The 15,521-nt window shown below is 51.6% G+C and overlaps 1 protein-coding gene across 1 annotated transcript in view; it reads right to left on the minus strand.

The window, feature by feature from the left end:
- Window positions 1-15,521, minus strand: part of LOC116891178 (cartilage acidic protein 1) — a 39,438-nt gene continuing 23,917 nt past the window's right edge. The window contains exons 6-12 of the mRNA XM_032891993.1: window positions 14,779-14,861; window positions 13,870-13,970; window positions 13,265-13,433; window positions 4,093-4,238; window positions 3,419-3,461; window positions 1,071-1,214; window positions 1-638 (exon numbers count right to left, since the gene is read on the minus strand). Coding sequence (XP_032747884.1) covers window positions 520-638; window positions 1,071-1,214; window positions 3,419-3,461; window positions 4,093-4,238; window positions 13,265-13,433; window positions 13,870-13,970; window positions 14,779-14,861 — 805 coding nt within the window. The 3' untranslated portion in view covers window positions 1-519. The remainder of the gene's footprint in view (window positions 639-1,070; window positions 1,215-3,418; window positions 3,462-4,092; window positions 4,239-13,264; window positions 13,434-13,869; window positions 13,971-14,778; window positions 14,862-15,521) is intronic.

A 15,521-nucleotide genomic window follows, 5' to 3' on the forward strand; every position in this document is an offset into this window, starting at 1 on the left:
TTCAAACTTAAGCATTTTTTTTTTTTTTTATCAACAGTCCCAAAGGGCCACCCTTTCCCTTCCCGTCGCCACCACCAACCCAATAAGGCTTTTGTAATCATAGGAAATCAAGTTGTACAAAGCAGCAACAGCACAGGCCAAAATCAGCAGGCACATGATACATTACTGAATCAATGAGCAAGCAACCACCTGGGAGCCATCTTTGTTAAGGGCAAAATAAGACGCTCGTGGAGATAACGCTCATGGGCTTTCTTGGTTCTTCTGATGGAATGAGGGGTGGGTGTAGAGGAGATACTTTCCTTTTCTGTTTTCTCAGAAAACATGCAAAGAAAGGCTTCACCAACAACTAAGGTCCCATCAGTGTCTCCCAAACTTCCCTTTTCAAAGATGGCCACCCCTGCTGTCCGTTCAAAGGAGCACGTGGCAGAATCTATTGGGTGTGGAGAGAGGTAGGCAGCAGGAGAGATATAGTTTTTCCACAAAGGTTGTTAGATTTTTTTTTTCCTTTATTGATGGGATTTAAAGTGCATAGAATTGAAGGCAGAGTCCTAGGCCTAGAGAAAGATATGAAGCCTGAGAGAGAGGCTCAGAGAGTCTAAAGGCAGCCGAGGAATACCCACCTAGAAAGGCCACTTGAGCTGTAAAAAACGAAAGGGCGGGGAGGTAAAAGACGGGGAAGAGAAAAAGGGTTGGTTGGGAGGGAGGATTGTGGGAGGAAGGAGACAAACACTGGTTCAGAAATTATCCAGAGGTGACTACTTTCTACCCCGGCTATGGAAAAGCGGGCTGACTGCCAGGTCAGGAGCCGTGAGGAGAGTGATAACCAGAAGACCAGGCTGCACCACCCCAGGGCCCTTCCGGTGGGACGGTAGTGATGGGTCCTCTCCAAGCCTCGCAGGGTCTCCCCTGGAGAACTCGTGTTTGAGTCTAGGAGCATCTACCAATCCAGGGGGATGCAGGGGCCAACGACTGTGGCCCAGAGCCCACCCAGAGCCACCCATCCCTCCCTGCCACTCCCCAGCACAAGGCACGTGTCCTTTGCTACTGAACGTGGCCAGGGTTCCACTCACCCACGCAAGCTGTGCCATCTTCGTTGGGCTCATAGCCCCGACTGCATCTTTTATTGGTCCGGCACCTGTAGCTTCCGTAGGTGTTGATGCACACGGGTTTGTCTCGAGGACATACAAATGGGAACTGGATGCATTCATTGGTGTCTGCAAGGCAAGGGGGCCGCTCACCAGGGACGTGTGCGCAGCGTGCCCTAGCCTAGGATTTGTCTGCCCACTGATCTGTGATCCTGGGCGTGTCCCTCCTTGCTGGGCCTGTCCCTCTACATCAGTGCCTTTGGATTGCTCCTCCTATCCTGGACCTGTGCATATTGGGAGGGTTCAGGCTTGGTCCTGGGTCTCTTCTATACACACTACACTTCCTCTAGATAAACTCTTTATGTGTGGATGAATGCAAACTTCCTGCCTTCAGCCATAACCTCTCCTTTGGGCTCCAAGCTCATGAATCCAATCACCAACGTCCTAGAAGGCAGTTCCTCCTGGATGTCTAATACACACCAGAGTGATCATTTCCAAAATGGAACTCTGATTTCCCTCAGCCCTTAAGCCTCTTCGGTCCTGTTTCCATCTTCCACAGTTCCTTCAGTGCTGCCACCAACTGTGCAGCCATACCAGCAGAAACAGAGTCATCTCCAGGTCCTCCCCTTTCCTCACCCCAGGGTGCAATCCCACAGTCGGGGTCCTGTCTGCCTTCCTCACTCTGCCACCACCCTATACCCAGACCCCATGGTCTCTTGCCTGGATTTCTGCAGCGGCTGCCTTACTGGCCTCCCGGCTTCCATGCTTCCCTCCAATTCAGCCTGCAATTCAGCAGCCAGAGTGATCTTTTAACAATGCGAATCGCACCAGGTCACTCTCTTGCTTAGCTTCTGAGGGCCTAGGAACAAAGTCCAGACTCCTTCCTGGAGCCTCAAGCCCCTCTTTGACCTTCACTATGCTCTCTGCCCCGTCTCAGCTGTAACAGCGTCTGTGACATGCGCACACGCACAAAGCCCTGTGGCAACCCCGTGCCCTCTGCCTTTGTTCTGTTCTGACAGGAAAGCTCTCCCACCAGCTCTTTCTGGGGCTGGTCCTTCTATCCCTTGAGGTCTTGGCTTTAAAGTCGCTTCACCAGTGGTACTCTTTGATCTCTCTGCCCAGAGTCCCCAGAGAGATCCTTGCTGACAGGGTTCTTAACCCATTCTCTCATGCTGTGTGATCCTGTGTTTGAGGGCTGAGCCTCTCTACCAGGATGCAAAGGTAAGGTAAGGCACTTGGCTGCATCCTCAGAGCCTGACGCGGTGCTTAGTATCATGTAGGAGGTTTGATAGGTGGCAGAAAGGAGGACTGTGCTAGGACTGGGATCTCAAAGGGTCCTCTCTGCATGTAGAGGAGGAACCGAGGTCTCTTGAGCCTCTGTTGTCCATGTATCATGTGACCAGGATGAGGACACGGACTGTGAGGGGGAGTCATATCTTCCTCTGCCACCTAACCCCTAGTTTCTATACTTCCTCATTTTGCATTCCTAGCCCAGGCAGCATCCTCCATGGGCGCGCTGACCCTTTCTGTGGCTGTCCTACCCATCCCTCAGGTCCCAGACTGACCTCCAGGTCTCTAGGCTGCCTTCTGGCGTCCACCCCAGATAGTTTAACACCTTCCTTGGTGCCACCCTGCCCATTCCATCCCTGGTCCCACATATGGCCATCGGCGGTTTTTATGTGGGGCACTCTATTGCCAGTGGGCTCCCTCAAGAGTACGGGTGTCTAGTTTTCTCTGGGTCTAAGTCCTCATCGCAAATCATCAGGATGTAAGGCTTTGGGTTGGACATCTTCTGGATGATGCTGGTTTGCTAGCCTTGCTGAGCTGGCATCTGGCAGCTCCCAGCCTCCCCTGTGCTGGACCAGGCTGCAGTACCCTATCTGCACCGAGATCACATTCCACGCCCTGTTGTGCACAAATGCCTTCCTCGATCAGCTTCCCCTCCGTCTCTCTCACCTTCCTCACTGGCTGCTTCTCGGGCTGGCCATAGAATGTTTCTGCTCTGCCTCTGCCAGGGTGAGGCTTATCCATCATGGTCTCAGTGTCTGTGTGACAACGTGTGCCATCCCCAGGTTCGTTCTGATATTCATGGCAGGCAGGCCCTGCCAGTGCCCAGCAGTGAACTGAATCAGCCAGCAATTGGTAATGTCACGTTCACCTTGGTGAGTCATGGAGTTGCTGTCTTGGCATCTGGAGCCCTAAGGACCAATGGCGCCTTCCTTTCCCTATCTTTCTAACCCCTGTCTGCATCTTGGGTCTTGGCAGGTCAGGCTGATCGTCCCCAGTAATATCCCAGCCTCTGCCCCGTCCTCTGGTGCCTTTAGGCAACTCACCCATGCAATGGCCATTGTCCTGCTGGGAGAATCCTTGGCCGCACTGCAAGGTGGGCAGAAGCAGAGACACTTGTGAGTTGAGAGGCCTCATCTCAGTCCCCTCCTGGTCACAGGAGCAGAGTAGCTGTCACCCTGATTGCAGCTTGAGAGGTGCTCTTAGCCTGGGCCTGAGGGGAGCCTCTCCCTCCCATTCTAGCCTTAAGCTAAGAGTGGAGCGAGAAGGTGTGGGCGGGGAGGGCAGAACAGCTGTAATCCATGCTCTTCCTGTACTTGAGATCTGTGTACCTCGGATAGACCTGAAACTGGACCGGAGCTGACCACTCAGAAGTCTCCGGAAGTCTGGTGTACGCTCTGAGCCTCATCTAAGGACAGGAGGAGGCCTCTTCAGGTATTCAGAAAATACCAAAACTGGGCATCAGTTCTCAACACCTTAGCCAGCCTTGGGTTCATTCTCTGGGCCTCTGGCTTCCTCCTCTGCCACCCCCCACCCCCCAGGATTCTGTGAGAAGAGATGCGGGTGTGGTGTGTTGCTAAATCACAAGTGGAGACATCGTCTGAAGCCCGCCCTTTACAGAGACCATCTCCATTTTTCTAGAGGGCAAGTCTACAGATTTACCCCTAGGCTCACGGGTGACGCTTGCTTTTGACTATGCTGCTCAGAGGCTTTGGCCCACCTCTAGTGGGGCTGTGTTCTGAAGTCTGTCCTCATCCCGGGGGTAGAGGATTTCCAACACCGAGTTCATCTCCCTGTTGGCCACACTTCGGCTCAGCATCTTGCCATCTGGCCACGTCACCTCTACACTGCTGGCTTCGTCCCTTCCTGTGGGAGGAAGGAGAGGGGTCAGGAGCGGAGAGGAGAGGGCCGCTTGGAGTACTCGCACAAATAATTTAACAATGGTTAGTAACTTATGACTGCACTCTCCTAAGGACCGTGGGAATGAGTAAGAAAGAGGCTCCTCTGTGGGGCCATTCTGTCAATTCTTTAGTGAAGGAAAAGCCCAGTTTCTGCCCTGTTCAGTGCACTAGCCCTTGACCATATGCAGGCTGAATTTAACATTTTACTTAATTTAAATGAATTTACATCTCAACAGCCACACTAGTGGCTACCATATTCGAACTAGGCAACAGGTCAGGCACCAGAAGGTTGAATTTGGGGGAGCTGTAAGGCTCCATTGAGAAGCAGGTTGACTTCAGGGCCAGGGGTTCACATCCTGGCTCTGTCACTGGCTTGGTGTGCTGAGAAAACATGGTGGGAGTCCTGGGGACAGATCCTAGGTCTCCAGCCAGCTCGTGTGACCTCCCGAGCCTGTCTCATATTTATGGAGCAATGCTAGGAGCCAAGCCCCTCTCCTGTCAATGAAAATGTCTCCTCATGGATTTCCCTTTCCATCTGGGAGGCGGGTAAACAGACAAAGAAATAAATAAATCATGGCATAGATAGACAAGCTTTGTGAGGAAAGGGTGAGGAGGTGTTGGGGGGCTGGCCAGATCCTGTTCAGTGGCCAGGGTCAAACTCCTGGGGAGGAAGCACTTGAGCTGAGCTATAAGTAAAGACCCAGGAAAGAGGGGGGTTGAGGGCGCTTAAGGAAGGCCACTGCAGGTCTGAGCTGTTTACAAAAGACACCTTGTGAAGCTCAGACAGTGTCCCTTGTGAATCTGTCACACACATCCCCTACAGCAGCAGCATGCTATATCAATACACGGAGAAGCAGGTTGGGAAGGTTGGTCAGGTGTTCAGACACTGCTCAGCCTTGAAGCAGGCTAGCCCTGTGGCAAGGTCTGGCTAATGGTGGTGACCTAGGTGTTGATGAGTCACACCTGCTAGCCTCTCTCAAGCTGTAAGGGAAGGCGGGTGGTGCCCACACACGGCTGGAAGAGTGCAGGGACAGTCGTAGGAAGGGTTCAGAGGACTGGGTTAGAACCTTTAGCCCTGCCCCTCCCACTGATCGCCAGGGGGCTTGAACAGCTCAAGGTTTTGTTCCAGGTTTCGCTACATCTAGATCACCGGTTCTCAACCCTTCTAGTGCTGCAACCCTTTAATACAGTTCCTCATGTGGTGGTTACCCCCAAACACAAAATTATGTTTTGTAAAAAAGTTAATTTTTTTATGACTGTAATTTTCTTACCATCATAAATTGTAACAGAAACACCTGTGAAAGAGTCCTTCAACCCCAGTGGGGTCAGGACCCACCAGTTGAGAAACCCCTATCTAGTGAGAGGCAGCTTCTCAGCAGGCCTGACTGCTATCCTCACAACTCCCAGTGCCGGGCTGGGAAAGGACCTAAGAAGGACAAATATAATTCTTCTGTTTTAAAACAGAATCGTGAGGCACATGAAATTTGGCATTTTTAGGGTGTGCAAGTTCCCAAATTAAGTGGCACATTTGAAAAGCAAACATTTTCCCTAAAAAAAAAAAAGGAGAGACAAAAGCAAGTGTTTCTCACCTAAGCCAACAGAACAGCTCCATGAATACATTTTACAGCCTGACTGAAGCCACAAATAACTCAAAAGAGTTGAGGAATATTCATAAACTCAAATTTGCAGCCCCCATCAGGACATGTGGCTCTGGACCGGGTTCTCTCCCTGCGCTCCAGGGAGGGGCTGTTAGATAAATAAGAAGCCATCCTTTTACAGCCTTGGCTTATTTGTCTGAAACTTGGGGGTGCTGGCTCACAGCCTCTCTGCCCTGGGCAGCACAGCCTCTCTCCCCTGGATCATGAACACCTCCCCACTGATCATGTATCAACCCTCGGTACTCTATCAGTATCAGCTCTTAGACAGCTCAGTAGTAACGCTGAACGCTGACAGCATGCTCGGACCAACCCAACACTTCACGGTGTCAATGTACCACTCCTCACACCTTTACACATCTTCACCTTAGAAACCAGAGCACGGAGAATTGGAGAGGCCAGGGAAATTACCCAGTCACCCCAGAGTTCCGCCCATCTCACACTGCCCCCTACCCAGTGGCCACCATGTATCAAAGGTGGAACAGGGATCTAGGATTCAGCCTTGAACGGAAAGGACCCAAGCAAGCTAGAAGAAGCAGATGGCTGTGGGCAAAAAGATCACAATGTTATCATAACAAATGAGGAAGGTGTCGGGACAGAGTTGCTGACGCTCAGTGAGAACAGCGGGCTGATTCAAATGGTTAAGAGACAGAGAAGTAAAGCGTTCAAAGGGTTGGGAGCAGCTTGGTAAGTTCGAGGGTGGGAAAGGGCAAGTTATGTCTGAAGGTGCAGAAGTTCGAAGGTGGGGGAAGCAGAATGGAAGAATGTTCCTGGGTGGGGTGTGGGAGGCAGGAGCCTAGGGAGGAACTTTGAAGCTTACAAGTGCTTCATGCCCATTTTCTGGATTTAGACACCAAGGCTTGGCAAGGTAGGAAGTGACTTGGGAATATCAGAGCCAGGGCGGGACCCAGGCTCTGTCCTTGGATAGGCAGAAAGATTCCTCATCCCTAGGCTGCTGTTCCGGCATCTCCAGTGTTCCTGAAGCTGGAGGACCTGGCTCTTGGCCTCCGACACAGCCACTCTGCTGGGCGTGTGTGTGTGTGTGCGAGTGTGTGTGTGCGCGCATGCACGCGTGCGAACAGTGTGGGTAGGTGATGGGGGTCTGCCTAAGAGGCACCATTACCCAGTAGAGACATAGGTCAGAAACAGCAGGGAGTGGCCTCTGGCAGCTTTGAAAGGACAAAGGCCAGGGAGCCACATGGAATTGTGCTCTTCAGAATTACAAGCAAAACAGATGGTGGGAATACAGTCGGTGGAATATTTTTGCACTTTAATAAAGGCATTTTTATGTGGGCCACTGAATTTTCTTTCCCTAAATGAGCACCAGCCGGTTTGGAGGCAGCTTTGAGTCACTTACAAACAATTAACTGAAAGGAAGGTGCGGTGGAGGGGGCGTGGAGGGTGGGATGGTATCAGTGCGCGGGGTTGGGAGAACTTGAGTGGGTGACCACAGTGGGGGCATCCAGGGGCCAAGTGGGTTGGCAGGACTCGTTTGTATTTGCTGGGTTTGGCTGTGCACTGGTTCAGCCTACTGGCAGTCAGGAAATGCAGAGGCAGCCATGTTGGGGGCTGGGTGGGCAGTATTCAACACTATAAACAGAAAGGCTTATTTATGAAGCCAGCAGGTGGTCTGCACCCCAGAGGAGCAGAGACAAGCGTGGGGGTGGGGCAGCTGTGCAGGAACTGCTGAATGTGGTTAGGTTTCCCTGGAGTGAGGCCCTGGAGTGAGGGCAGGGTCTGCTGAGGAGGAACAAGACCCATAACGCCCTGCATAGCTGAATGGGTTCTCAGGGGACCCCTAGAGATCAAGGCTAAGAAAGGTCCCAGCATTTTTTGTTTTTTACTGCCTGGTGTAGCACAACTCAGGTATTCTAGGGAGGAAGGTGGGATTACATGAAAGGTATGAATCTACTGTTCTTAGTGTTCCTGTACAGACCTAGTAAGGCCCGGAGCATTCAGACAGGCACCTGCAGGCAGGTGTGCCTCAGCAAGTGCAGCTTCCGGGAGTCTGACCCAGCATCCCCGTGGGCCGGAAGTGCTGGACCGGAAGTGCTGAGGTAGGCATACCCATGTTCTCACCTCTTTGCTCGCCCTTCAGTACCAGTTCACCACATCAGAAAGGAGCAGTGGGGAGGTATTCGTGGAGTGAGGACCACCAGGGAGCAGGGTGGATTAGGTTGAGCCAGAACTGTGCGCCTGTTGTCGGGAGTGCATCTTGCAGATCCGCCCTCCAGATCTGGCCCCTGGACACAGCCTTACTCTACTTCTCAGCCATTCAGAACCCTAAGGCAGGCCTTTCTCGGAGACACCTTCTAGACATCCCCCTTCTCACTCGCCCAACTGCTCAGAACTGGAAACATTCTAGCTGCCCATCAACAGGGGACTTGGTAAATAAATTATGAATGCTGCCGTAAAGTGCGATGCTCCGAGGCGCTGGAGGAAAATAAAAGAAACGCATAGACCTGGAGGGACAGCCAGGCTCTCACTGTTCAGGGCAGTAAAAAAGCAAGTGGAGAAAGTATTGTCATTTTTTTCTTAAAAACAAACAAACAAACAAACAAACAAACAAACAAAACCAACCAAAAACCCCCTAAGTAGTATGTATATTGATATATGTGCCCCTGTGTGCATTGCATGGAAGAAAGGCTTATTTGAAGCCTGGCCTCATATTTGAAAATTGCTGTTGTCACTTCTCCCCGAGTTCCTAACCCCCCTTTCCTGCTTGGCATTTTCTTTCTTTGTAGCACCTAATACAGTCTTAACATGGTCTATTTCACCTACTTACTCTGTTCATCGTGTATTTTATGATTTTTCCCACTAGAACACAGGGGTTCTCAAGGCAAGGCTCTCGATGCAGTTACTGCTGGGCACCTAGTAGGTGTTCAGTGCACATGAACGGGATGAATGAATCGAATGGGGCTGGGGTGAAGGAGGAGATGTTTGTGTTTTTTACTTAATATTCCAAGCACTGTGATGAGATTGTGGGTGATTTTTACTTCTCTTTATGATTTGTTGCATTGTCTCATTTCCCTATAATCAATTCACATTGTTCTCACAATCAAGAGAACATTTTTAAGAGGCCTCTAAGAACAAGTGTTACTGGGGGATACTGCCCCTGCACACCGTCTCTCTCCACAGTGCTGCCTCTGGCTTTCCTGAGTCTGACAGGACACTCCTCTGTCTCTCATGCCCTGTCCAGCTCCCCCTCTGTACCCTGGGAGACCCTGGGGAGCTAGGCCCAGCCCCCACTTTCCAGGCTCTGCCCCTATCCCTCCAACCGAATATTCCCATCACTGGGCCTTGGTTCAAGCTAGCCGGGTCTCTGAAATGCTCTCAACCTTGGCCCTGCCTTCTAAGTTCCTACCATTTTGCAAGCCACCCCGCCTTGGTCCGGTCTTCTCCTCGGCAAAGCTGTCCAGAGCAGTGTTGGTTTCACTTGTCCCATCCTCTCAAAGCTCCATGTCAGTCTGGGGTGCATCCGAGTCAGCTTTGCGTGAGACTTTCGGGGTTTACCCAGCAGACCGGAGCGTTTCTTCTTGCTTCTTTCCCTGTGTCTCTGCCTCGCTTTCATTCTGCTTCTGCTCTATTTCTCTTCCCTTGTTCTTTTCCCTCAGTCATCCCAATGCCTGGTTTCCCCGCCTGCCTGCTCTGCCCTACAGCTGGCTTCCCCATCGTTTAGGAAGGACAACTCTGTGCTCAGCTCATAAAGAAGCTGTTGGAATTCTGAGGGGCTCTGACGAGGCAGGGACAGAGCTGGCCTGCCTCACTGTTCAGGCTTCTGGAATGGTCCCTGAGGCTGCTCTGATGACTGAGACCAGTCTCAGGCAACTAACAAGGGTCTGATCTGGAGAGTAGGCCTCCTTTTAGGGTCCTTCTGGGAATGGAGCCCTACAAAAGAGGAGCCTGGGAAGGGTAGGGTGTGGGACCCTTGTGGCAATTTGGTGTAAACCAACAGCAATTCCCATTCTTTGCCTAGTGTTGAGGGCTGGCATCAGGAGGGGTCCCCAGTCAGATGCAGTGTAGATAGCCCCAAGCATGGGTGGTGGATGATCCTGTGAGCTGTCCAGTCAAGGAAGCAGGCTCTAATGGCGATGACAGATTGTGGACAGAGAAAGGACCCAGGGAGGTCTCCAATACACATCTTAGAAGAGCAGAGGCCATCAGCAGGATGTGAGGCCAGACAGTCTGAGCTCTGCTCTTGCCTCTCAGCTGGTTTGCTCTGGGAGCCTCAACTTCTTTTTCTGTCCAGTGGAGCGGAGCTGATAAATATCTAGCTTGATAAACATTTCACCTTTGAGACGGCAGCCACCTTAGTGCTTGAATGGCCTTCTGGGATACCCAGAAGCTGAGGAGATAGATGTGTCAGGAAGACAGAGGCAGAGAGGACCCAGGACATGGAGCCACAGAGCCCAGCAACTCAGCGTCTAAGGAGGAGTCCAAAGCCAGCCTTTTCCTATCCTCAGGAGCTGCGAACTGGATCAGTGCGTTTAGCCTTAACCTCGGTTTTCTGTAAAGTGTAGACTACGGCTTATAATTCATCAGATTCCCAAGAGAATTGATGAAGAATTTAGGCAAAGCCTGGGCATGTGAAACATTGTACGTGTCAGCTACTGTTAGTTTGTGAGAGGGAGGACTCCATGTTTAAAAGTCAGCCTGTACCTTTAGGGCCAGCATAGCAAGTGGCTGCCTTAGGAGTGACAGATGCCCCAGGCCCAGGCTAACCCATCCAAACGCAATAGCCCGGGAACATGCTCATATAACCAGGCCTGGGTCCCCTAAATATTTATTGCTTCTTTCCCAGACTACATAAATATTATGTGTTCTCTATAAAAACCAGAATGTGCATGCATATACTGGAACATAAGGTAGGAATCACAAAGCACATTTTCAGGCAGGCCTGGGTTTGAATCCCAGCTCTGTCATTTGAGAATCACAAGCGCCTGGGCAGTCTTCCTCTAACGTTAGGATCCACAGTTTTCTCACATTTGCAATATGGAGGTAATAATGCCCACCAGGGGTACTCATGAGACTCAAATCATGAGAACTGAGTGCCCTGCACTGTGCCCAGAACAGGTGACAGTCCCTGCAGTGATCTAGCCATGCAGATGAAATCAAGTGCGTATGCTCTTTGCTTTTCCTTCCTGTGTACATACGATGTATGCCTAATATTAGTGCTGGTATGCACTTATCGATTAGAGAACACGTTGCCTAATCTTTTTATATTAAGATCACATCACTCCACGAGGTGCTAACACATGGCAGAGCGTCTGGGTAGCACCTGGGAATCTTTGACTCAAGTGCTTTAACTCCCGGCTCGCCCCTTCCCCAGTGCCCCTCGGTCTCTGCCTCATTGATTGTAAACCCTGCATCCTCCCCGTGGAGTTCTCACATCTTCTTTAACCTCCAGGCTTTTAAAAAATGGTTTATTTTGAAATAGCCGGAGACATAGTAGGTAGCTAAGATAGCACAGAGGAGTCTGCATACACAGTTACCCCTGTGGTTATGGCTTGCTTTAGGATTGTATCACGGTGAAATCAGGGCTTCGCCATGGGAAGGTGTGTGGATGGTTCTGTCATGACGGTGCATTAGATTCATGTAGCCAGTGCCACGGAGACACTCACTGCCCATCCCTGCAGAGATGCCCATCAGCATCTCCTTATCGGGAGCCGTCTGTCCTCAGCTCTACGACCTCATCATTTTGGGAAGGTGACTTTGGAGACAAGGACTCTTTACTCAGCAAACAGCTCTAATGGCCGGGTCGCATCCGAGTCCCACAGCAAGCTGAACCATGAGCCATTAACCAATAAACACAGGACACCCGCATTGTTTCTGAGACAGGGCTTCTCCACGTAGCCCTGGCTGGTCTGGAACTTGATCTGGAGACCAGTCTGGCCTAGAACTCAGAGATCCGCCTGCCTCTGTCTCCTGGGTGTTGGAATTAAAGGCGTGCACCACCGCCCACCGGACATTGCTTTTGATTTTTATCTCACGGTACACCACTACTATGGATAACACTGCAGAGATCTCTGTGTCTAATTTTCCATTCTGAGATACATAGTTAGGGAATATTACAGATTGCCCTCCAACTGGTGCTGGCATTTGTGACTTTTTGAGGTGAAGACCAAGAGATATGCAATTAGAAACTGAACTAGGACCATGAATGTGTTTTTTTTCCTGGTCCAGTAATATGTATTATGGTCCTCCCTTGGGACATTGGGCAGTGGTGAACAGTCATGAAGGGGACAGCCGACATTCTGCAGTATACCATGCTGCTAACTGAGGACGTTTTTGGTAGGCTAAGCAACTCAATGTCTTTCCGACTCAAGATCTTTTGACTTACCTTAGTAGGAAACCCCAGTATAGATCAAGGAGCACCTGTAACTGTTGGGGCATACCTAATAGTTTTTATTATTTCAAAAGAATCCACCAACTAGTCCAGTGAGATGGCTCAGCGGGTAGAGGCATTTGCCATGCAAGCCCAGTGACCTGAGTTCAATCCCTGGGACCCGCATAAAGGTGCAAGAGAGAGCAGACTCCACAAGAGTTGTGCTGTGACCACCGCATGCATGGATGCTCCCACTGCTAACAGTAAATACAAAACTCAAAACACGGCCCACAAAAGCGTTTTTAGAGCGGGAGCTTACACACATCCCACAGCTGCCACAGAGCCGGTTTCTCTTGTGTCTGGAAGCTGCCAAGCACCCTGCACCATGATTTTGGGGCTGTTCTAAATGCTCTGTAGTAAGAGTTCAGTAGCTCCAGGAGCATGCTGTTGACTGCTCTGTGATATATGGAGATCTCTGCTTTTAGGCATACAAAAGAGCAGGGTTTTTTTTAGAACCCCATCCCCCATCAAGATCCAGCCTTCACCTCTTGAAGTGACTTTGTGCCCATTGAAAACTCAGGACGCCAAGCCTTCCGTCTGAGGAAGACATCAGACTTTGGGCAGCACCTTAAAGACTGAACTGGCTCTTGGGAGAGGTCGGCCGGGGGGGGGGGCAGCTGCTCTGGACATATTCGGTGGAGTTCAGTGTGTGAGCAAAGCTGTGGTCTGGGCAGAATTAAGAATGGAGAATTAAGTACTCTGACCCCTAAGTGAGCTCATTCCACAAAGGCTTTTGATAGGGGGCTCCTACGGGCTCCTGCTTTCCCCCTTCCTTTCTTCCTTTTTCGGGCACAGACTCACCACAGAACAGAGCGCCTTTACAGTGGGCACCCACTGCGCTGCCACAGAGGAGTTCCATCCCAAACCCTGTGGTGAGGGTGTGTGTGACCTGGAATCACACAGCACACAAGTTTGGAGAATCTGCTACTGTTCCCAGGGGCCCCGACTCACCCAGGCCAAAATGTGCCACGGGCTCCATTTCACACAGGTAGCCGGAGCCCCCATCAATGATCCGTAGGTGCGCCCCACTCTTCTTGGTGTAGAGTACAACCTTGGCGCCCCTGGCGAAGGCTCCGAACCGAGTGCGTGGCACCACACGCAGCCAGTTGTTGCTGAAGCCCTGGAGGGAGGAAGGTGGCAGGCATCAGCCAGGGTGGCACAGAGCAGGGAGGCAGGAACGCTGGGAGGGATGTAAGGAGAGGGGGAGGGGAAGAGGAGGGGAGGAGGAGGAGAGTAGCAGAAGAGAAAAGAGGAATGTGGGCAAAGCTTGCTGTAGAGAGGAGGGAAAGCCAAGAGACTGTGGGGTAAGGCTTGTGGCAGACGGCCGAGAGTTGAGCAAGGGATTCTCCCGGAAGTGTTCCTTCCTGTAAAGGATTCTCCCGGAAGTAGTCCTTTCCGCTAGGAACTTTTGTTTTCTGGTCCTAGGTTCTTCACCACGCTGGCCAGTGAGCCCGGGTTTCTGTGCTCTAATGCGCGCCCACACGTGGCACGCACACACGTGGGTCCCCAGGAGCACAACCAGGCTGGAAGCTGAAGGGCCTGAGGTCAGTGCGTACCTGATTTCCCCGGAAGACAGACAGTGGCTGAGCCATGGACTCTCCATGTGACAAGATGAGGTCCAGCATCCCATCACCATCGAAGTCGGTCACTACGCCCCCTACAAACAATGCAGAGTTCCTCTCTGGCCATCGGCATCTAGACTTAGGGGAAGAGGGACTCCCAGGTTTGATGACAATAGATAGCTATGGGTGTGAGAGGTAGAAAGAGCACAGTGCTGGGGCAGGACTGGGGCTGCAGGCTCGTTTCTCTCCTGCCCATCATCCGGCTCAAGGCAGGAATCCACAGACAGGCTTCCCTTCCTTCCCTTGACTTTTCATGGAGGGGATGGGTACAAGTTATTTCTGTCTTCTGTGGTTTGAATGATACACCTCTTTATTTACATAGTGGGTTTTTTTGTTTTGTTTTGAGTGTCTCCGGTGTTTGCATAGACATGGTCTCTTTGGTCCTCTTTACAACCCAAAGAAGTGAGAAAGGCAGATACTCCTATTTTGTGGAGATCAAAACCCAGAACACAAAGCAGCTACAGACCTGTGTGTCCTAGGACTCCCAGTCAATGGCCCTGTGTCTGACACTGACCTGGTTGCCAGGAGGGGAAGGGTCAGACACAGGATGCCTGCCAGGGAGCAGAGTGGGGCACATTCCTCAGCCCTCCCATCTCTCTACACAAGGCAAGGCTAGAGAAACTACTACTACGGCTCACAGATCCTGCCCCTCCCCCAGCAGCTCTGAGGATGGGATGGTCTCCTGCCTCTTGTCTCTAGGTCCAAGGCTCCTCCATCCTCACTTGGGTCTCAGCCCTCATATCGGCAGGGGCAAGATTGGCTGCCTGGCTTCTTGATCCTCCCTCCCCAGGGGTATGAACTGTGCTGAGCTGGGTGGAGGAGCTGCAGCCTCAGGTGCCTCACCTGTACCCCGGCCCTCAGGCTCTAGGGCATCACCAGGATTGAGCTCCTCGATGAGAGGATCCCCATGCTCCCTGCGGATAACCCTGTGGAAAAGACGGCATTGTCCCAATATGGCCACCGTGGGCTCCCTAGACCCACTGGCCCAATCGCTCTGTTCCAAACAGCCCCAACACTGTGCCCTGGAAGCCCGTGGGATGTCTCTCTGCTTATAGACCCTGCCTTAATGATGGCAGGTCTCTTCTTGCGTTTTAATTTATGTTGATAAACATTGATTTTTCCTTCTCTAATAGATGAATTATAGACAGCCTGGGGAGGGGCAGGTGATGGATGGGGAAGGGCAGAGGCACAGCCAGCTACCTTCAACTGACCTTCATGCTCCTCCAAAGGGTGCTGGGCTCCATAGCGCTGGATGTTACCTAGGCTTCAACCCCATGCCGGGTCTCCCTCCTCAGCCCACTCCCCCTCCACCTAGTGGCTGTCCTGCCACAAACCATCCTGGATGCCTCTGCCTTTACCGCTCTCCTGGCCTTTATCACTTCCCGCCATGTTAACTCTGCATGCTGGTCTGCGAGCTTGCTACAGGTTGGGACCTATCTCAATTCATCCTTGCTTCTCCCATAACATCGAACACAGGGCCTAGGTCCCAAGCAAGCTCCAAGAAAGCACATGTTTGTGGGATGTTAGGGTGAATTTCAGAGGCAAACAGAACAGGGAAGGTCCCTTTGGGCTGTGAGATCCCCTCT

Source organism: Rattus rattus, chromosome 2 (genome assembly GCF_011064425.1).
Source record: "Rattus rattus isolate New Zealand chromosome 2, Rrattus_CSIRO_v1, whole genome shotgun sequence".
NCBI lineage: Eukaryota > Metazoa > Chordata > Mammalia > Rodentia > Muridae > Rattus > Rattus rattus.